General features: G+C 48.0%; 2 protein-coding genes across 4 annotated transcripts in view; one reads left to right on the forward strand and one right to left on the reverse strand.

Moving 5' to 3' along the window:
- The window catches only part of LOC144136265 (cytochrome P450 3A8-like), a 36452-nt gene extending 21894 nt beyond the window's left edge, over positions 1–14558 (reverse strand). Inside the window, exons 1-2 of the mRNA XM_077668471.1 lie at positions 14402–14558; positions 248–344 (exon numbers count right to left, since the gene is read on the reverse strand). Of these exons, the coding sequence (XP_077524597.1) occupies positions 248–344; positions 14402–14469 (165 nt within the window). The 5' untranslated portion in view covers positions 14470–14558. The remainder of the gene's footprint in view (positions 1–247; positions 345–14401) is intronic.
- Positions 1–21492, forward strand: part of LOC144136261 (acetylcholinesterase-like) — a 196481-nt gene that overhangs the window by 112360 nt on the left and 62629 nt on the right. The gene's annotated exons all lie outside the window — the stretch shown is intronic.

The raw sequence follows: 21492 nt of genomic DNA on the forward strand, positions 1-21492 counted from the left end.
CGCCATAGCGAGAAACTGAGAAATTTTTGACAATAGCTTGACGGATTGCTTCAAATTATGGGTTATAAAGTATTTGGTTATTTTTTTCTGGAATATCTCATCAGACTAAAAAACCAAAAAGAAGATTCATTTCAGCTAAATATGTACACAATACAGTATTTTCTCTTTTAGGCCAGCTCACATGAATTCCATCACTTATGTGACGGGCGTCAGGCACATTGCAGTATATATACCAAAGCTTATTTACCTTGAAGAGGATCTTTAAAGTAGGACCAAATATCAAGGCAAAAGGCTCCGCTGGAATGCCTTGACTTTTCCAACAGTTCCGACTCCTGGAAGCATACCTGCAGCAGTCATGAAAACAAATCTCAGAAAAAAATATGATCTACTTTCCGCACACCAACTGGATTCGTGAAATTATCAGTCCTTTTTTAAATCGCTGACATTTCTAGTGGGCAACACATCGTAACTTAGTGTAGTTTCAGCGCGACGCAATGTATGCCCCTGCGGTCCAGCCATCGCGGTCGCAGCCCGAAACCGCATCATTCTTGAGCAAACGAAGAGGGCCGAGTGAAGCGGACGCGCTTCGCATGGGCTCCGAGAATTGTCGCCATTTTTCCCGAGACCAACTTCTCTGGGACCTGAAATTTTGACCTACCTAACACCCTGTGGAACCTGCGAAAGCTTTCGAAGCCGCCCGTGAGTGCCCGATACTTTTGCATTTGCGGACATTGACACGTGAAACATCCCGAAGCAATGTCGTCACGCTAAGCCTAAGCGCAGCAGTGCGCTCGTATAAGCGAGGCGAGCCTAGACGTTGACATTCTATACGGAACCCAACGCTGTCACCTGAGACGGCTCCAACGGAATGCGCTCCGCGTACGCGCTTCCCGGGCCGCCTTCTGACGCCGCTGCAATGGACTGCCAAGTGTCTAGCACTGGCAGTCCGCCCGACGCCCAGCCCGGAGGGCACTTCCGCAGGAGACGCCGAAAGAACGACCCTACTCCAATCGTACTCTAAACTTCAGCGAACAAGCAACGTCTTGCAAGAGGGGAAAAAGTCAGCGCAGCGGGCACTACTATCTTCCCACGCCCTTTCATTCCGATTCTCAAGACGGAGAGCGGGAATAAACCCCAATATAAGAAGCAACGCCCCCGCTGCTGCCACGCAACGACTTCAAAGTAATCACAAAAAAGTGCGCTACATCTGCCATCGTATGGACCACAGCTCGGACGTTTTCCCTACACCCAAGGTCGAACTGTGCCACGCCTACGGCACACACGATCCAGCAGACGACCACGACTTCTGCTTAAGGTGCACCGTCTGCCAAGAAGTCCGCCCGAGAAATCCCGAGTAATTGACGTATGCAGCCATAATCCACCAACCCCATTAACCTCTATATTAATGGTCAGAAGATCACGGAATCGGACAGAGCTCGCGTGCTAGGGCTCTGTATCATGCAGCCAGATCAGTACGTGGACTTCGCATACAATTCAAAAGCTCAAATCAACTATCACCAGATCGCTCGCATGGTCAGCCACATCTCTGAGCACAACCGACGCATGAGGGAGGGAAGAGGACACCCTTGTACTTGCGCAAGGGTGTCCTCTGCACCGGCATTGCTCTGGCACGTGGTTCCCAGGAAGCAACCCAGGAAGCTGATGGGCCATCTAAGTCACGTGACCTTGGGGCGTCATCACAACCTTCCGATCGGATAGTGAGCAAACTGCCCATCATGGCAGTTAATTTAATGATGGGTCGCTCGGGAAGAGCATCCTGCGTCGCACAAGGCCCCCCGCTGGGAGCATCTGCCATCGCAGGACAGTGGCGCGTCGCTTAACCGCTGCACCACTGTACTAGGAGGCGTGTGAGGTACTCCCAGCAATCTATTAATGTAAAGAAGAGAATTACCTTCTGCATATATGAGAATGAACCCATTGCGCTGTCGCGTCATACCTTCAAGGCGGAGCCTAAGTGTCCCCTCCAATTTTTTGCCGACTTTAAACAGCCTGGAGAAGAATAAAATGATGATTAAATTACTTTTTTGTACAACAGCGCATTTTAGTAACATATATGGACCCGAGGAGCACTGTACAGCGATGCCTAACTACATTTCTAAGCCGCCGAGGTGGCAGAGTGGCTATGCATGATGCTCGGCTTCGATGGAAGCGAAATTCCGGAGGCCCGTGTACTGTGCGATATCAGTGCACGTTAAAGAACCCCAGGTGGTCAAATTTCCGGAGCCCTTCACTACGGTGTCCCTCGTAGCCTGAGTCGTTTTGGGACGTTAAACACCCGTAAATCATAAACTACAACTACATTTCTGAGGTGAAGAGATTTGTAATGAGTGAAAGGCGTACCGTACGACACCCTTTCGTTTCACAGCTCCGAAGAGGATTTGCTCACCTCTCTTTTTGCGTGGTGATGACGAACTTAAAGCCGAAAGCTTTAACTCTGAACCGCAGAAGAGAAACGAACCTCGCCCGCAATGAGTTTGAAATTCACATAACCTCATCTACTGACTAGTCTCGCGAGCCACTTCCAGGCAATGGGAATAATTTTCTGCACTCCCAGAACCTGAACGATGCGATGAGCGGTAGCGGTTTAGCGGCCCTCACATTAATTACGTCCAACCATCGCGTGGCGTGTCGCCGCGAATTATATCCTCATGCGGTTAGCGCTTTCTTCTTCCCGTGTTTTCACCTTGGCTGCATGTCCTTTCTTTCTTCGCTCAGTTTTAATATTTAAAACTCTCAAAGGCGTCCAAAGGCAGCCAAATACCCTGTCTGACCGCCTTCTCACCCTCGCGTGCTGCCCCGTCAACATTACTGGCCGATAAGTCGAGCGGTCTTCTGCTTGGGCACCCACCAACGTAGCGATATTGCTGGCACGTGTTGGCTCTCGAAGCACCCCCCCCCCCCCACCCCCAGCCTTATCAACCGGCTGCAGCACCGTCCCTTTGTAGCATGTGGACGCGCCCAACGAACGTACCTGGGGCGAAGGGTGACAGATAACAACAATGGTGATAACGATCTACGTCGTTCCCGTTTGTGTCAATAAGCAGAGGTTATGACTGGAAAATATCTGGAGAGCGCAGCACGTTCCTCTGTCTCGCGAAAGGACACCTTTGCTGCTGTGCTGAGGCCGTGAGCAAAGGGGGAAAAAATAAATAGCGGCTGTGAGGAGTCCACAGAAAAGGCAACTGACAAATGGCACAGCACAGTGAACGCAAGAGATCATCTGAGGCTTTGTGTCAGGAGGTGGGCGTCGCCGTTTGTACCTCCGCGATAGCGGCAGACGCTGGACTCTACTACCGAAAAGAGCTTGTTTACTGCAATAAAGCTTAATATATCTCAACCTCTTTATCTCTCACAGAGCAGCTACCAGCGCCCTTGAAGTAGCGTTATCTGTCATCTTTGCGCAGTCTCTCGTCAGTGGCGCGGTATATGGTGCAAATACCGGTCACACGTTCTGTTGCGGCCACGGTTGAGTGTTCTGAGGCGTCCAATAACTTGTTCGCTTCACGCCACCATTGGTACTGAGCGCACGAAATGTCTCTTTTTTAATGCGAAAGCATTACTAGTCCCATTACGAGAAAAGCGGGCGGCGTGCGTGCGCGCGCGCGCGTGTGTGTGTGTGTGTGTGTGTGTGTGTGTGTGTGTGTGTGTGTGTGTGTGTGTGTGTGTGTGTGTGTGTGTGTGTGTGTGTGTGTGTGTGCGTGCGTGCGTGCGTGCGTGCGTGCGTGCGTGCGTGCGTGCGTGCGTGCGTGCGTGTGTGTGTGTGTGTGTGTGTGTGTGTGTGTGTGTGTGTGTGTGTGTGTGTGTGTGTGTGTGTGTGTGTGTGTGTGTGTGTGTGTGTGTGTGTGTGTGTGTGTGTGTGTGTGTGTGTGTGTGGTGTGTGTGTGTGTGTGTGTGTGTGTGTGTGTGTGTGTGTGTGTGTGTGTGTGTGTGTGTGTGTGTGTGTGTGTGTGTGTGTGTGTGTGTGTGTGTGTGCACGCGCAAAAGATACAGAAAATTCTAGCGATGGCAAGAAAAATAGGGTGACGTCATCAAGCGGCCGTTTGACGCACAAGCAAGCGGAGTACCACCATTTTTAGACAATACATACTCGCCACTGGCCGACCTCCGTGCGGCGCCAGTTGTCCGGACATTTGCACCAAAATTATGGCGTTGTCGTACAGCGTTCCGGGTGGTGTCGTAACATTTCTCGTTGCACATAGAATGCATGTGCTAGTCAAGCTGAAGGCTAGCTGGTGACAGGGATGCGAACCGACTACCGTTAAAACCCCATAAACCGTAAACATACAGGTGAACACCTTCAGTTGTATGCCTTCACAGACTTCGTGTCCAACCTTTCATCGTGTAGCATTCCGGGTGGTGTTATGCGCACGTCTGTGGGTGTGGGTAGACACGTACTTAGGAAAAGATAGAATCGCTTGAAATAAACTCGGTTCGGAAACCGCCACCGAACGTCTACATCTTGCATCCATGGCATGCGTTCGCTTTCCCACACATGCAGTCCTAAGTGACTCTGGCGAATTTTTTTATTGCAGGAATGCGTTTAACGGGCTACATTTTCACTTCTCTTTGTCCGCAAATTTTTGTCAGTTCGACCAGGGTCCGACCGTACACAGTACGATGTAATGACAATCTCCAACTGCGCAGCTGCAACTCGTACTAGCTAGTATATATAATTACTCACATGCTTTCGCATTCGCAGCACGTAAGTAGTCAAGTGCCCTATTATATTTATGTCTGGGTGGCTGCTCGCATGCACAAAACGTGTATAAATATGATCGTGCCAACGCGAACGCCCTCCTTCCTTCAATCCGATAGATCGGCCTCATGTAGAGCGTGTGACACAATGCAAAAGTGAAATTGAAAACGAATTTCTTGTGCCGAAATGCCGGTAACGCGATAATTTGAAGCGTATGTTTACACGCTAATGTCACAGATGGGTGCTTGCAAATTACGTAACGAAACCAGTGCATAAATGTTTCACTAGTCACAACCTTCCTCCTTTGTTCCTTGTGTAAGTAAGCACGAGACGAATACATTGAACAGTACGCATGCACTTCCGCAGTGAGGTAATCTAGGCGTGGGTTAGACAGCTAATTTTTTTCTTCTGTGAATACATATCTGCCTCCGGTCCCAGCTTTACCGTAGGTGTGACCGTTAATTTCTCCTCGATTTGGGGTGATATTCATCTCAGATTGCCGAGAATGGGCGATAGGCGCATCTCAGGCTTAAAAATTGCAGCCCATTTTCAATTTCCGAGGTTGAAGTTGAGTTAATTTTGGCAACAACTCAGTTGTCAAGGAGATTGACGAAAAGGCAGTAGTATGCCTGACTAGGCGTCAACAACGCTTGGTATATAGAACCAAAGCCCGGAACGCTCTATGGCTCCGTAGGTGGTGGCACCTTGTTAAAGGGAAGCTGAAGTACTTTTCGAAAAAATTGAGTTCCATGCGGCATTTTATAGTTTTTACTCCGCTGAAAAAGAATATCGCATTAGAAAGGGGCGGAAATAAACGCAAAAAGCTGTTTTTTGGAAGAAAATGGGCAGCAGCGTCTCAGGGCGCCGAGCGAACGCCGCGAATGGCCGGGATCGTCGTGACGTCATTCACGGGGATCTCCGGCCAGCACCGACTGTGTTGCTGCGTAGCGCGTTGGTTCGGCTGGCTTGAGAACATCGTTTTGCAAACTATGGATCCGTCGTTCACCAAAGTGCGGGCCGAAATGCAGCAAGCAAAGCAGGACGACCGCAGACTACCCGTGAATGGCGTCACTTCCGCCAGTTCCGTCCCCCCATTCGGCGCTTCCGGAAGCGAAGAGGGCGTGTTCGGAGGCGGGTTTTTAACACGTGATTGCGCCTCATTTTGCGAACAGAATCGAGAAAAAATTTACACACATGATTTTCAAAGTTCCTTCTTCCCAACCACAGCGTTTTATGCAATTTGAAAACCGTTTCAGCTTCCCTTTAAGTGCATTCACTTCGAATACAAATCACTCTGTCCTCCATTCAGCACTAACCGCAGAGGGTTCCTTTTATCTAGCCAACGATATAAAAGTGTCAACTTTCGGGAGTTCTCGTGAAGTGTCAAATAAGTTTCTCCTATCGAGGGCAAGCGTAATAAAGATTTATGCTATAATACCCGTGCTACACGGGCGAATTTAATGCATTTCAGTGCTTACTTCTTTAAATTTTAATGACAGTCGCCTGGTGCCACGAAAATAAATTTAATGGCATTAACCTTACTGCCATTCGCGACACTTCGTCACAACTCATCCGCCTGAGTAATCCGTACACTCGTCCCCATTCCGCCCTCAGAAGAGCATGCAACTTTGTTAATAACAACTTCCTAACCAGTAGTTAATTAACTAGAGAATAAACCAGTGGTTAATTCATAACTTTCAGTCAGATTAGGCATGTCTACTGCATTTTCAACGCGACGGGCGCCATTTTTGCTATAACTTATAGCAGACACTCTCTGCTTGTAGGCTGACACGCGAGTTTATGGCTACTTTTTCAACTTCTCAAGCAAGAACAGCGGTGTTTTCTGCAAAATAACTTTTATATTACATTTGCCAGCATTCCTGGGATATTGTGCTAATTATCCGGGTGAAATTTTTGACTGCCTTGGAAGCATTATCGTCTTCGTGACTATCATGTAATGACGTTAAGTGTGGACGGTGGACGTGTAGCAGAAGTCCGAAAATTATGGTATTAACAAACTTATGAGCTTAAGCATTTACTGCCATTATAGCGCTCATGTAGCACGGGTATAAGTCACTGCGCTGGGTGTGTTCTAATGAATTTACGGGGATAGCGCTGAATGTTCATCTCAAGGTCAAGCCCATTGCTGGCGTGTGTGGGTCTTAACTGACCATCGCTATGTCCTTAGACCAACGGGGAATATAGGTTTAAGCGATTTCTGGCGTTGAGGCCCGTATTTCACGTTGCGCGCACAATGAGTCTGCCTGCCGGCTAGACTTTTTCGCTGGTCCTCTGGTTACGTCCTCAAAAGCGGGAAAGATAGGTTCTTCTGTAAAAAAACTGACATTTTGGCTAGCTTGTAGAAAGCGCTCACGTGCTCACTGGGCTGGGGAGAGTTTTTGGAATCGAAAGGCAGTTACAGGAAGGTGCACTAACCAACGCGTCGTCTCGTGTCTCTCAGCGGTGAAAGTTCTTATCTTGCGCTAAGTTGTAACCCAAGAGAGTGAAGCACCAACTAGCACATTAAAAACGTTCGCCTGAGTATATATAGTAATTTATTATATATTGTGCAATATAATATACATGTAGTTAAACAACGGGGGGTGAATATTTGTCAAGGTGAAATAGAAAAAAGGTTTTACAGTTTGTCAAGGAGTCTTATGTCCTGCAGATAGGCAAACAAATAGTTCAGTGCATGACGCTGCGTTGAAAGGCAGGGTGACGAGACTTGACACAATTCATTGTCAGTGGCATTTGTGTAGATTCTACATTTTCGGCTCGCGACATGACCGCTTTTTTGTATAAGTTCAACAATTTAACAAAATGTGCTGCACTTTTTTAACCGATCTAAATTCACAGTGGGAACTGCTCGCTTGCCCTACACGGTACCAACAGCCGCTTGTGACCACGCAATTAAGACGGAGTCGATAGCAGAGAGATTCCAGATGACGAGGGATTCTTTGTTGTGTTGAGTTCTAGTGGCATATAAGCATCTAAGGCTATCAAGCGCCAGGAATCTATGTGTAACTTCAGATTTTGTGTGCGCGTCAATGAGAAGAATATATCCAAAATGATGGGAGGCTACGCTCAATGCCCGGTGCCTTTGTTTGTCAGCGTATATTTCTGCCCTTTGTGACGTTTCAGATTTTGTAAGGAAACCTTTCCTGCTACTTCTTCTGTAAAGGCATTTCCAAGGCCGTTTGTCTGCCTTTTAGTTCACCAAAATGCCGCCGGGGTTCTGGCGTCTATTGGAATTGTACACAACGGCCTGCGACTCCGGTGTGGTGATGCAGCTATCCGTTCTTTAGGGAGTCTCTATAGTATGACAGTATTATCATGCAAACATTGGAAAGTTCGGCACAGGATATAGACGACTGCTTCTTTGGTGTATGCAGTATTTTCGTTGTTGAGAACGTTCCCACTCAAGGCGATAGAGAGCATTTGTACTGTAGAGTGCGCTTAGAAACCACAACAGGAACTATCCTTTGAAGATGAGCTGCATGGGAAGATTTGCATTTGGTATCTAAGTGCGTTGTGGTTATGTAGATCAGAGCAAGTGGGAACATCGCACGCTGTGGCATGTGGTTCTTTGCATTAATATCGGCTATAAAATGCTTCATCTGAGGTTTCCAGGGAGCATGTCCAGGCAGGAAAAGACGAAAGCAATAAGTTCGGCGGTTGGTTGACAACAGGAAGATAGAGGCGTTATACAGCTTGGCCAAAGACAGAGCTGCTGTGGCTCATGTTTAAGCGGGCATGAAAGTTATTCTTGGTTTAGGGTATATGCTGAAGATGAATACGTACTGTCTATGAGGAGCTGAATCACCTGTTCACTTCTAATGATAGACATTCAGCTGCCACTCCGGTTTCCGTGTAAGAGTATCTTTTTGGAAGGCCGCGAGTCCCGAAGGAAGTTATTCCGCACTATTTCCAATGCCTTCATATTTGTTAGAGATGTAACAGATGGTTCCTTCAACGTAAGGTTTTTTATGAAGCACCTTTCTGCAGCGGTTGTGCCCTGCTCAGATTCCTCAGTGAACTTGAAGATCTGTGATACTCCAGCAAATTTCGCAGAAACCTTCTTTGCGTATGGTGAACAAAAAAAGCTTCTGTCGGCATCACTACCGAAAATACGTGAATTTTCTTGGCCTGCTCGAAAGCAGGGCTCATGCCGTTAATGAGTGTCGCTATTACGGCCATCACTGCGCCTCAGCACGGTCGCGCTACTGCTCGGTAACGTGTATCCAACAACAGCTGTCGCTGGAAGGATATGTTTTACTGTAATAAACAGCGCGAAAAAAACAGACTGAAGAAGCGATCAACGCAGGACATGCGTTTACTCTCAACTAACTTTATTCGCCATGATACACAATTTACACGCACGAGTGGCTGCAATCACGAAGATAAGGTAAGAAATGAAAGATTTGCAAACTTCGGAAGGACTGCGAAAGGTCATCACAGCGGGAGTAGTAAGAAAGGTTTCCTGACAAATACGTTTTCCTCCGGTTCTGGCGTTTATCAATAGGTCAGGCGTGTCCCTCTCCTCTTTGCACCAATTGAGCTGCGCGTCAGCATATCGCTCGTTCTACGGTTGGCAGCGAGAGCCTTGTGCACCTGTTAGCAACAGGCCAAAAAGTTTGCACTCTTCGGTGTAAGCAACTGCCACCATCACAATTATCACCACCTGTTGAGTCGACCAAAAGTGGGACGGCGCCTCTTCTAACTACCTGCAATTGTTTCCATCTTGAGTCGAACGCGGCAGCGTTATCGCGCAGCAGCGGCCGTGTAAACAATGCAAAAGGTTATTGTCTCTTGAAAGGCACAGCGCTAGCACGTGCCCAAAGGGTGGACCCGCACATGCGTGGTTTCTTGATGTAAACTCAGATTGAAATGTTTTATGAGGAAAGAAATGGTGCAGTAACTGCCTCTCTTGGTGCGGACACCTGAACTGCACAGTGAGGGAAAGCGTGAAGGAGGGATTCACAGAACGAAGAGAGAAAGAAACAGTTGTGGAGGGTCTGGGATGAGTTGCTGTTCCCGAAATTTCTGTAACGTGCACTGACATCTCACAGTACGCGTGCGTTCTTGCTTTTCGACTGCATTGGAAGGTCCACTCAGTTATAATTCGATCTCTTGACGCCGTGCTCCGCAGCTAAATGGCACGAGCACTAAGTCATTGCAGCCAGCCTATTTTCTTTTACCTACTCTTTGGTGACGCGGTTGTGAACGCATCTCCTCTGAGTCGAGAAAAGTCCTCAGCAACTATAGCGCAGTCTTCTTCCTTCGTACTGTGGATATTTTTCGGCTGCACTTTTTTGCTCGTGTTTCCTGCTCTTTCTCTTTCTGTGAGCCCGAGCCGAGTGTAACACAATTTCCTTCCGGACTTCATCACGAAATGCTCCCGCTTATAGAGACCGCGAGGTTCTCCCCTTCTGTTTATGCTGCCTCGACGGAGAGTGGTAGCTTCATTCGACAGGTGAACAAGGAGTTGTGAAACATGAATTGCCTTAATTATGCGGTGTTCACCCACTGCTCAGATGCGGTCGGCTGCCGTAGTCACTGTCACTCGACCCCAGAAACAGCTGCTGACGACTTACTGCTGCCACTGCAGCTTGGCACCACCTATCGCAACTCTTCATTTTTGCGTGCTTTAGACCAAGATAAGTGTTGGCTAACGCGTGTAGGAGACCATATTCACACCATCAACCAGGTGATAGAGAAATAGGCAGAATATAAACAAGCCCTGTGCGTAGCTTTGATTGATTACTTGAAGCCATTCGATTCTCCGAAAAATCAGCAGTCATGCAAGCATTGCGGTACCAGGCTGTAGAACAGGCATATGTAAAAGCGCTGGAAGGTATCTGTAGGAGCAGCGCAACCACCATGGCCTCCATAGGTAAAGTGACAAAACCCCATTCAGGAAGAGTGTCAGGCAACGAGAGATGACATATCCAGTACTATTCACAGCCTATTTAGAGGAGGTAATAAAGTGCGTTGCTGGACGAGTTGGTGGCCGAACATAGAAAAAGAACAGAGCAAACAAACCGGACAGAGGAATAACAGACATACACGAGCGCTGACTGGTAACTGAATGTACGATAGTGATTGCGCGAGCGCATAATTACATGGGAAGAAGGCTGGCGCAGCATCAGGAAAAAAAAAAGTGGGCAACATCCCCAGAAGCAAAAGCGCAAAGTCTCGTCATACAAGAATTGCGATACTGCACTTCGTGGCGGCTGCGTTTTTATGGAGGAAAAACGCTAAGGCGCCCGTGTGCTGTGAGATGTCAGTGCACGTTAAAGATCCCCAGGTGGTCGAAATTATTCCGGAGCCCTCCACTACGGACCTATTTGTTCCTCTCTTCTTTCACTCCCTCCTTTATCCCTTCCCTTACGGCGCGGTTCAGGTGTCCAACGATATATGAGACAGATACTGCGCCATTTCCTTTCCACCAAAAACCAATTATTTATTTATTCACTTCGTGGCGGTACCGGGACACCGAAGGTTTGCTGAAACAGGATGCACCCTGGGGAGGCTTCGAAGATTTCTCGTTCGTGAATTTAAGTAATGCGTGAGGATGGCGCACGGTTCAAAAAGAGGAAAACGCCCCTTTCAGGTTTTACAATGGAGCACCAGGTTGTTTTGAAGGGCAGCGACATCCACGGATGAAGCATTTCTGTGAGGCGATCATTTATGCATCACCCCGTTTGCATCGCCAGTATGCGAGGCCACAAAATACGTGTCATTCCTCTTGCGCACACCACTGTACGAGACCATGAAAAGTTCACCTTTCTGCACAAATGCTCTAGCTTCTATGGGGTAGAAAACATAACATGTACTCCAACCCTGCGAGCACGCGTTTCAGCTTGTGAGATAGCTGGTGAACGTAGGGAACTACGTCAATATTTCGCTTACTCCTATAGGTTCCACTAACTTGTGGTCCTCTTTTCTTCCTCTTTTTTCTTCTTTTGCGCAAGCCGTCTTCACATGCATTTATGTGATCCCGCAATAAGCGCATTTATTTGGTTGCCAGTCAGCTCTCGGACGTGCCTATTCTTCCTCTGTCCCGTTTACTGGCGCTGTGTTCTTTCACAGAGTACCTGGAGATATTCAGCGAACTGGATTGGGAAGAGTTGGGGATAGGAGTTAATGCGAGAATACCTTTGATTCCCTGGTGAGATTGTCTTACTAAGTAACTCAAGGGGCGAATTACGAACCATGATCCAAGCCCTACGACCTACTCAGGCAAAGTAGAATGGTGCGCCAAAAATTAATAAGGCGCAATCAAAAGTGTTGTTCGCCAGCCTCAGCTTGGAAAAATGGTTTACAATAGGAAGTAAAGCATTGGAAGTGGTAAGGTAATACATCTAAATAGGGCTGGTAGGTACCCCAGAGCTGGAGAATGTAACAATAATACAACAACAATACAACAACATACAACAACAATAAGGTGGCAGGCGCTCTCAGGTAGGAAATACTAATTTAGTGCTATCCCTCAAGAACAAAGTATGTAAAATGTCTACATTACCGGTACTAGCATACGGCGGAGAAACGTAAAGGCTAACAAAAAGTGTTGAACTGAAATTGAGGACAGTGTAGAATAGGTCACGGAACAAAGACAAGTTAACGATATCCTAGTAGAACTAAAGAATAAATGGCGTTGCAAGGGCAAGTAATGCGAAGGCCCCTTACGATGGTCCCTTGGGGAAACAATGGTCCCTTAGAGTAACAGACTGGATTCCAAGAGAGGACAAGTGTCACAAATTGCGGCAGAAAGCTAGGTAGGCGGGTGAGAAGAGTCCGGGGATAAAATGGCCGCAGTATCACAAAACTCGTGCCTGTCCTGACCTAATTCCTATCACTTTCGGGGCCGGAGAAAACGCTGTGGCTCAACAACGACGATTTCGCAATACCGCGAGGACAGTCCCCCTCGCGACACTGGTGGGTCAACCAGGGCCATTCCGCCCTTTCTCTCCCCCCCCCCTCCCCCCGCCCCCTGCCTACACGATCACCTGATTGCGTGCACTGCAACACTTTTGCACAGCGTCACACGGTCGGTGGTGCTCACACACGCAGCTGACAGAGAACTGCGCGCTTGGGGTCGAACGCGCGATACTCTCGGCGTACGCTTATCATTAGGCTGATCAGGTGTTTTTTCTCCTTTGCCTTCACTGCTTCATTTTGTTTCAATTTCCCTTTGGATGTCTTCGTTCCTGTACGCAGTTTCATAAGTCCTCTTTTGTCTGCCCCGAGGACGCAGCGAGGGGCAGCGGTGGGCAGGTTGGCCTATTAATTATACCCTCGGCTCCAATCAATCATTTTGTCTCTTCTTGACACGTGTCTGGCATACGACAGGATTAATTGGAGGGATGTTGGAGAGGTCTTAGTCCTACATTGGGCGTAATTAGACTGATGATGATGATGAACCTGTTAGGCTTCAAGTCAAGGACGCTTTTCGAATTGTGGAGAAATTGTGTTGGAAAAGCTTGATTATCTGCTGCAAGCACCAGACGTGAATGGATCTGGTTCTTGCAGCTGCGAAAGCGCAAATGTGGTACCCCAAGGGCCTAAGAAAGTCACAGAAATCGCTTCCGCTGAATAGCCGATCCGCCCGATTCTGTACACACGCCCCCTAATATTGCACTTGAAAAGGCTCTGTTTCGACAACGAATGCCAAAAGACCAACTGCTCTTTAAAAGTGTGTGTCAAATGACAAATTTCGCCACTGTATCTCCCTGTTTTATTGCAAAACTCAACTCGTCAATTCTCAAGCTGAAAACACTAACTTTGGGTTGGTTATTAACGTCACTGAGGTGAGATTTTTACCACCTATCAATATAGCGTCCTTCAAATTTAACGGAATATAGCGTATAACGGAACTCAACGCCAGAAGGGAGGGTTTGCAGGATTATTTCGCGTTTTGTTTGTTACTGAATGATAATAGGGCTACTTTCGTCTCTGAAGCCTTTATAGAGCAGGCATTCACGAAAAGAGAGGAATAATTATGCATTTCTTGCATTACATCATTAGACAGTTTATTTTAATTTCTTTCATCTCTTTCTTTTTTTCTTCTAAGACTGTCGCACCGAAAGATCTACAAGCATTCTTCGACAACCAGAAAGGGCGTGCGTCAAACACGAGCTCTCAATTTTGTCCTTGTCCATTGAGATCATGCGTTTTTCCTGTAAAAAAATGATGTTTTCTTTGTATGAATGCATCTCAGCGCTTGAAGGCCAAATCTTCACCACAACACTTCTGAGCCCGTACTATTACATTGCCACGTATAATGCGCACTGCATACGTAAACGCGCAGGTGGGTGGACAGGTTATCCATGTTGTCCAACTTTTCTTTGAAAAAGAGGTAGATGGAGAAGCATAAGTCGCAGATGAACAGTAAGACGGACAATTGAGCGAGTTGGTACATCATTTTAAAAACTTTCGAAAGCGCTGCTACGGGGGACACCAAGAGTCCTTCGTTTTCTTTCTCTTGGTGTCCCCCGTAGCAGTGCTTTCGCAAGTTTTTAAAATGAACAATAAGATGACGGCCTCGACAGAACACAAGGGTTTCTATGGGAAATCGGTGACAAAACAGTTCTCCAGCCGTCGCACCTAGCGTATACCGCCAGCGTGTCGGCAATTATTTTTTGTCTTTCATGCTCCACTAGAAAAAGGACTAGTACTCACAGATAAAGAAGCACCAGGGCGGTCACAGTGAGAAGAAGCCAGTCCGGCAAGCCCAGAAAGAATGCCATCCTTGGTCCGTTATACCGCCTGTCAGGGTGAACACTGAGGGCAGAGCCTGCGGCACATGCGGTTCGGTATAGCGCCAATACAAGAGCACTTGATTTCTGATTGAGAACGCCGAGATAACTACACCGAGACAAGGATGCCACGACAGTGCTTATCACGTACACACGCTGAAGGCCCGCGCAAGGATCACCACAACGATAGGCCCTACCCAATCGAAAAACACAACGGAAAATGTTTTGTCGTCACAACAGATTTTCGCTGTTTTTGCCCATGAACTTGTACTAACAAGGAAAGTTTCATAGTAGCAACATAATTTTCTGTCATTGCTTCCGAAAAGTACTACATAAAAAGTAGAGTACAACAGAAAAGTACTAAAAAAGAAAAGAAAAATCTGTCGTTGCGACATAACGACAAAACAGTTGGTCCATCTTCAACACGGTTCTGTCGTTTTATTGCCAGCTGGTTCGCCAGAAAGGTTCGCCTTAGTAGCTGTAAGAAAGTCGTCCTGTGCACAACCAAGAAAAGTCTGACGTAGTGAGAGCGAAAAATTATATTTTGCTCGTTGAACTCTGTAATGATATGCAATACCCGGTGGGGGGGGGGGGGGGGGACTTCTGCAGCAGTGGTGGTACAGAGAACACTTCGCACGCTAATCGCTAACAACTAAGTCGGTATGTGCAACAGAGTAGCCGAAAGAAGCTTCTTATTTTCGGGCTGCATTTGAAATTGCTATGCGCCGCATAAGTCCAGATAACTCGGCTCAGATACAGAGGGCCAATCTATCGCTGGCATGTGAGAACTGGCCAAAGATGGCAGTTAAGAGAGGGAGAGAAAGTAAAGCACCTTTAACGAAGAGAATTTAGTGCTGTGGCGTTTAAAATTTTATACAAGAGCTTGTCTAAAAGCAAACCAGGGTTAGTACGTCTGGTTTTGTCCTTCGATTCAATTCGACCAGTAGATTCTTCTGAAGTTCCTTACGAGTACGTTTTCAACAAGTTATAAGCCGCACTTCCACTTAACGCCAGGCAGTCGCTGGTCGGATTTCTACTGAACATGACTGCAGTCTAACCGTTCGAAATGAAAAAATAATTAGATGGCGGTGTAGCTCCGTTAATTTTTGTTGAGCTGCGAAAGGATTAATGGCTGATCACAACGGTGGCGAGATGTGTGGTGCCAGATAAGTCCATACGGCAGCCGAAAGAGTAGAGGGGCCTCCAGCTGATGACTGGCGCGGTTAGCTGGCCACCTCGTCTGCTGCAGCGAGACGAGAGCTCGGAAGCATTATAGAGTTGCTGCGGCCAATTCGGGAAGTACGACCCACTACCAGAGCCACTACGAGGAGCACAAAATGGCTGCCGCAGTTCCGTGAGGTCGGATAGCAGCTATGGAAAACTGTATACACAAAGAGGCGCGCAGACTGACGCAGCATGGTGGAAACGCCGAGCGAGCAGCAGAAGATCGCCGAGAAACAACTACACAGCGATGGTCGCTGGAAGGTCGAACAGTGACAGGAGGTCCGTTGGATACCACAGCGCAGCAGTTGCGCGAAGGGAAGAGCGCGCGATGTCCGCCATGCCGCGAGGGTTCGTGCGAAGATCGCCGCAGGACAAGTGCCCGGCGATGACGGGAGGTCCGCAGAGTACCACCGCGTAGTGGTGGCGAGAAGAGCAGGGCGAGTGCTCGAAGGCGCAATCAATAGCGGCCCTGCAGCAGAAAAGCCAGAGAAGCGATGAGGGACTCGCTGCTGAAACACGGCAAAGTTGGGGTAAGGATCACGTGCGAATACGGGCGCCCGCACAGTCAGCATCACGGTGAGGAATCTGCACATCATGAGTCAGGCTTGATGCACGAATTCCAAAGAGTGCGCGTGTCGTTTCAGCTGTACATCGGGTACGCCACAAAGATGGCTGGGTCGCCACAGCCGCTCATAATTAGGTGCCTTTCTGCAAAAACTTATTTCGTCTATTGTATGTCCGAAAGAGGGCCGTAGTATAACCTGTCTTCTGCCCCTTGCACCACAGGTTTGAAAAGACCGCCAGAACTGCATGCTTTCCTGCAAAAAATTCTGCCGTCTAAGGATGACTGAGAACCCTAAATTAATAGAGTTAACTTAGAACCAGTCCTCTGCCCCGTGTTCACCACAAGGACAAAAATCCTTCCAAAATTAGACGCCCTTCCCGCCAAAACTTTTGTTACCTACATGATGTCTTAGAGAGGGCGCACATGGGGTTCGTGTTCTAAAGTCCTCTTTTAAGCATGTCGTTAGGACAGATTGAATCCTGACTCTAGAAGACTTGTCGAAAGCGTTTATTTCCGTCGAAAATCTCTTTTACCCGTTTCTCTCCGAAATGTATGTTTTGAAGACCCCGTGTTCTACCTGGGATATGATTCGAATTTATGACTGCTTTTTTTTAATTTTGTCGCTGTCGGCTGTGCATAACACCTTGTGCACGTATTTAAGCAGGCCCTTTCCAAAAGTCTTCGGGCCATGCGATTAAGGTAAGAGCTGTACATGGAGCGTTTACGGTAAAGTTGAAGTCGAAGAAGCCAATAATAATGAGAGGGACTGCGTTGGTGTCTTCACAAAATTTTCTATCGTAGTGGGTGCTATAAGTGCTTCAGTTCGCGGTTCAAGTGCAAAACATGCCGCCTGAAAACTTTTTTGGCCGAGGCCGCACACACATACACAGATGTTCCGCCTCGAACCTTTGACGGTGAGTGCAACGGTGTCATACCTGGGAGGCGTGTTTACAGTTAGCGTATGCCACGTTTAGTGACAGTTTGTAAGCCGCTTTTTAGCGCCACTTTACGGGGCTACTTGTCGCATTTTTCTGAATTTTCAGTTGCAAATTTATCGTTGTTTACAAACTACTTCTAGCCTCACGCTGTACGTCCGCACGTACCGCTGCGTCTGCTCCGGGGTTATGGCACTCGATCGGCTGCTGATCCCAAGGCTGTAGGATCGAATCACGGGCCCCGACGATCGCGTTTCATTAGAGGCGAAACACAAAAACGCCCGTCTGCTGTTCGACGTCAGATTACGTTATAAAACAGCAGGTTCGGCAAATTAATCCTTAGCCCTCCACTATGCGCTGTCTCTCAATGCTCGTGTGCAGTTATAGGCCGTGCAATCCTTCATGCCATATTATGCGATTCCTGAAATAGCCCCACCACAGCACACCACACTGGACCACACCATGTCGTACTGTACCTTAACATATCAAATATAGAGCGGGTGAACTGGATACAGTTGCCCTGAGGGAATTCGCAGGTAAATTTCAGGCCATTAGATTCAGTGGTGAACAACTTTGCAATCTCGGGCAACAAGCCTTCAATGTTGCATTCCGACACAGCATCTAGTATGACCCGGTATTCGTCCAGATACCTCAGAATTTTTAGTACTGCCGTGCCTGTCAGGTTTTTCTTGATCCGCTTGTCCACGGCAGAAATGTATATGTCACATAGCGCAGGTTCAACTGCGGAACTTATGCAGATGCCCTTTTTCCGCACATAAAATTTTCCAGTGAAGGATATTGCTGTTGAATTCAGGTAGTATTCGAGCAAGGTAATGAGGTTGTTGGTACTGATTCCGGAGGAATTCTGAAAGCTTATCTTGTCAGTGTAGCAATCTTCTCCCGAGCAGCTTCGAGAAGATTTCCACACAGAACAGAGTAATACAGATCTTCGACATCTATTGAAAACGCTGAAGTGGCCGAGTCGAGGTGTTGAAAAGCTTTAATGGCTCCTGTAGAACTTTTCACCAGAAAAGGATCTTCGAGGGACAGGCGCTTAAGTTGTAGCTGTAGATACTTGCTGACTATAGCCTTCCAGGTGCCTCATTCCGAAACCGTTGTCATTAGCGGGCATTCTGGTTTATGGGTTTTGCCCGGAAAGAATACTTCCAGAAAGTCCTTTTTTTGATTTTCCTACGTCATTTTTTCACCCTCTCGAAAGAGAGCTCCTGTAGCATCTGCACCGCAGTCGATATATTTCTTCGGTAGAAATTTTAGTGCCTTAAAATTGTTGCCCAACGCTGCTTGTGCTTTTCTTTGAAAAGTGATTCAGGCATCACTACGAATCCCCCTTCCTTGTCAGCTAGAGTACTGTAGCGCTGCACCGCTGAATCACCTTCGCTGTCTTCGTAATGGGAGGCTTCCCCCTTGGGCCCACATCCGCAGTCCGTACGAGGCAGTCGACGCCATCGCCAATCACCCTCACCTTGTTCACTTCGGAAGCACCGGTAGTCACGTTCCTCACAAGTTCTAGAAGTTGTGGTCTGCTGGTATTCGGTTCATAGCTCAACTTCGGGCATTTTTGCAGAGTTCTTCTGACGTCCTCTTGCATTGACGCGTCTTCCAGAACGGCGACTGTGCCTGCAGTTTTTCGCAGACTTTTATCTCTAGAGAACAAATTGGCGACTGTATGACGGCACTGGAACTCTGTAGACCGGGCAGTCAACTTCTTGTACTGTGCGAGGCGACGAGCTTCTCTTGATGGTTCGGTGCTCTCCTTCACTAGCACATGAATCACGCACGTGTCTGCATATTTTGATCTTTGTGACACTTCACTGGCATAAACGTAGCTGCCTTCTATGAAATAAACCAGTTGAAAGCTGCGCTCTCTACATATCGCATGTGTTTCTCCATAGTGTCTTGTCTCGTACTAACCCGTCCCAACAGTTGCATCTTCTCATGGCAGGTCCGGTGCTCACATCCCATATCGGATCACTCAAGCTTCTCGGTGTGCCAGTCATCAGCTGTAACAGTCCTCGTACATGGATGAAACGCCTCTAGAGCACCTGGAAGAGTACCCTACATCTCACCGCTCGTATGTCAAGCAAGTACGGTGGTGCAAGGCAGGAGGCCTGTCAGACGCTGGATAGCGCGGTAGCAGTTGGCAAGACTCTCTACGGCGCCCCGTCGTACGAACTGACCACTAAAATACAAGAAGACCTAGCTCGTCTGCAGAGGGCCACGTTACCCACCATAGCAGGTCTACCACGACATACGCGCATCACGGCTCTAGGGGAAGCGGTGGCCTTTCCTCCTGTACAAAAAATCATTGAGGAAGTTGTAACTCGGCACGAAACACGCCGAACTTGCACGAAACACGGATGCGCTTAGGAACGCTGACCGCCAACTGTCGGCACCGCTTTATTATGAAGGCCGGCCGGCTACGCCCTGGCTTCGTCCACACCTCGGCCGCTACAGGCGTACGGCTCCACCCAGAGCACAAACGGCGGCACGGCTCTACCTAGCTCGACACACGGCCGCTGATAGAGAACAAGATGAGGAGGACATATACATAGATGCATCCCTGAAAGACGGCGCCATATCAATGGCAATGCGCAGCCGTGAGAACCTGAATTTCAACGGCTGTTGTACTATTGTGCACCCGATGGGTGCATAAAGGAAGGGGAGCTGCTCGCTATATACGGCGGTCTACTGCAGGTGGAAAACGTTCTGGTCGGCAATCAATTTCCACAAACTGACATGTCACGCAAAATTTGAGTACTCTCTGATTCACATGAAGCTGCAAGCGAGCTCCATAAACCATTCTCGACACACTCAATTGCACAGCAGATTGCTTCAATCATCATCACCCTCTCAGCACGCAACGTGAGCATCCGCCTCGCGTGGGTCCCTGGACACACGGGCGATGACGACGGGAACCAGTCCGCTCACAAGGCGGCTCGGGAGAGTGTCTCGTGCCTTCCTCCGCTGGAGTACCACGCCGTTACCGACGACCCTGCTGATATGTCCAACAACTTGGCTGTCCCAACGTGCAGACTAGAGCGTGCCAAACAGGAGAGCCGTGCACGACTTACGGCGGTTACACCACCGGGTTACCTTGGTACCTCAGCTGCTCTCACACGGCTTGAGCAGATCTTCATTGATAAGATCATCGCCGATGGCGCCTACACGCCAAACATCATCCGTAAATGGCTTACCGGCCCTCGCTGGCATCAAGGGGGCAATATTGACGGTGTGAAGTGCCCGTACTGTGGCTGCATGTGTCGTGCTGACCTGTGCCACCTAGTTTGGCATTGTTCAGAGTTTTGCAAGGGACGCGACTACCTCGTCGCCAAGCATGGTTTTCTCACCGATGGCGAGGAATTTCCAGCATTGACCAGAGCCTGAGCGAACGGCATCTTGGAAGATAATGGCAAATATGCTATGAGTGGAATATGTTGCCTCCAGAAATTGTGAACCAGATGTCCCCTGAGGCATTTGTATCGAAGCTAACAAACCATCTTGAAGATTATTAACAACAGTGTCACCATGTGCGTTTACATGTACCTTTGTGCAAAATGAAAAAGTTCCTTCTCTGCTGTTTAACTTTTTCTTTTTTTTTCTTTCGCACTTTTTCATATGTATGTAAACCCGATCCTGTTACGGCCTCAAAGTGAGGCCAACGGTATGCACTAAATAAATAAATCAGTGGCCGCTACAAAGCAGTGTAAGGCGTGGCTAGACCACCCATGCCGTCCGTTCATGTATGAATGGACCCCTACTTTTCCCTTCCTTAACAACCCAATTCCCCAACAAACGGCCTTGAGCCTCCCTTTCTAAATAAACAGCTCATTCATTCATTCATTCATTCATTCATTCATTCATTCATTCATTCATTCATTCATTCATTCATTCATTCATTCATAGTCTTCTTCGCGCAAGTATCTACCTTACTATATATGAACCAGCTCCCCCAAACAAAAGTAATAATTTCTTTTCGGTGCGCACAAGACTGCGATCCAATGCAGCTGCTTTACTCCGCTTCGACGCGGGTCCAGTTCGCCGGTTTGCTTTCCCATTTCACGTCTGAAGAGAGAAACACAATTGTTTGCTCACTCGCGCATCAGGTGTTGTCCCTGCTACCTTGAAACACTTACGATTATCTCACTTCGTATGCCGCGGAGTCGTGCCGTCGACCTCTGTTTCCCATGAGCCCCCTTGGCTTTCTCCGATAACGTTGTTCAGTCAAGCACACGCTATCCCAACTACTCTGAAAAATTGTTTGGCAAAGGT

This window comes from Amblyomma americanum, chromosome 6 (assembly GCF_052857255.1).
Source record: "Amblyomma americanum isolate KBUSLIRL-KWMA chromosome 6, ASM5285725v1, whole genome shotgun sequence".
In the NCBI taxonomy this organism is placed as follows: domain Eukaryota; kingdom Metazoa; phylum Arthropoda; class Arachnida; order Ixodida; family Ixodidae; genus Amblyomma; species Amblyomma americanum.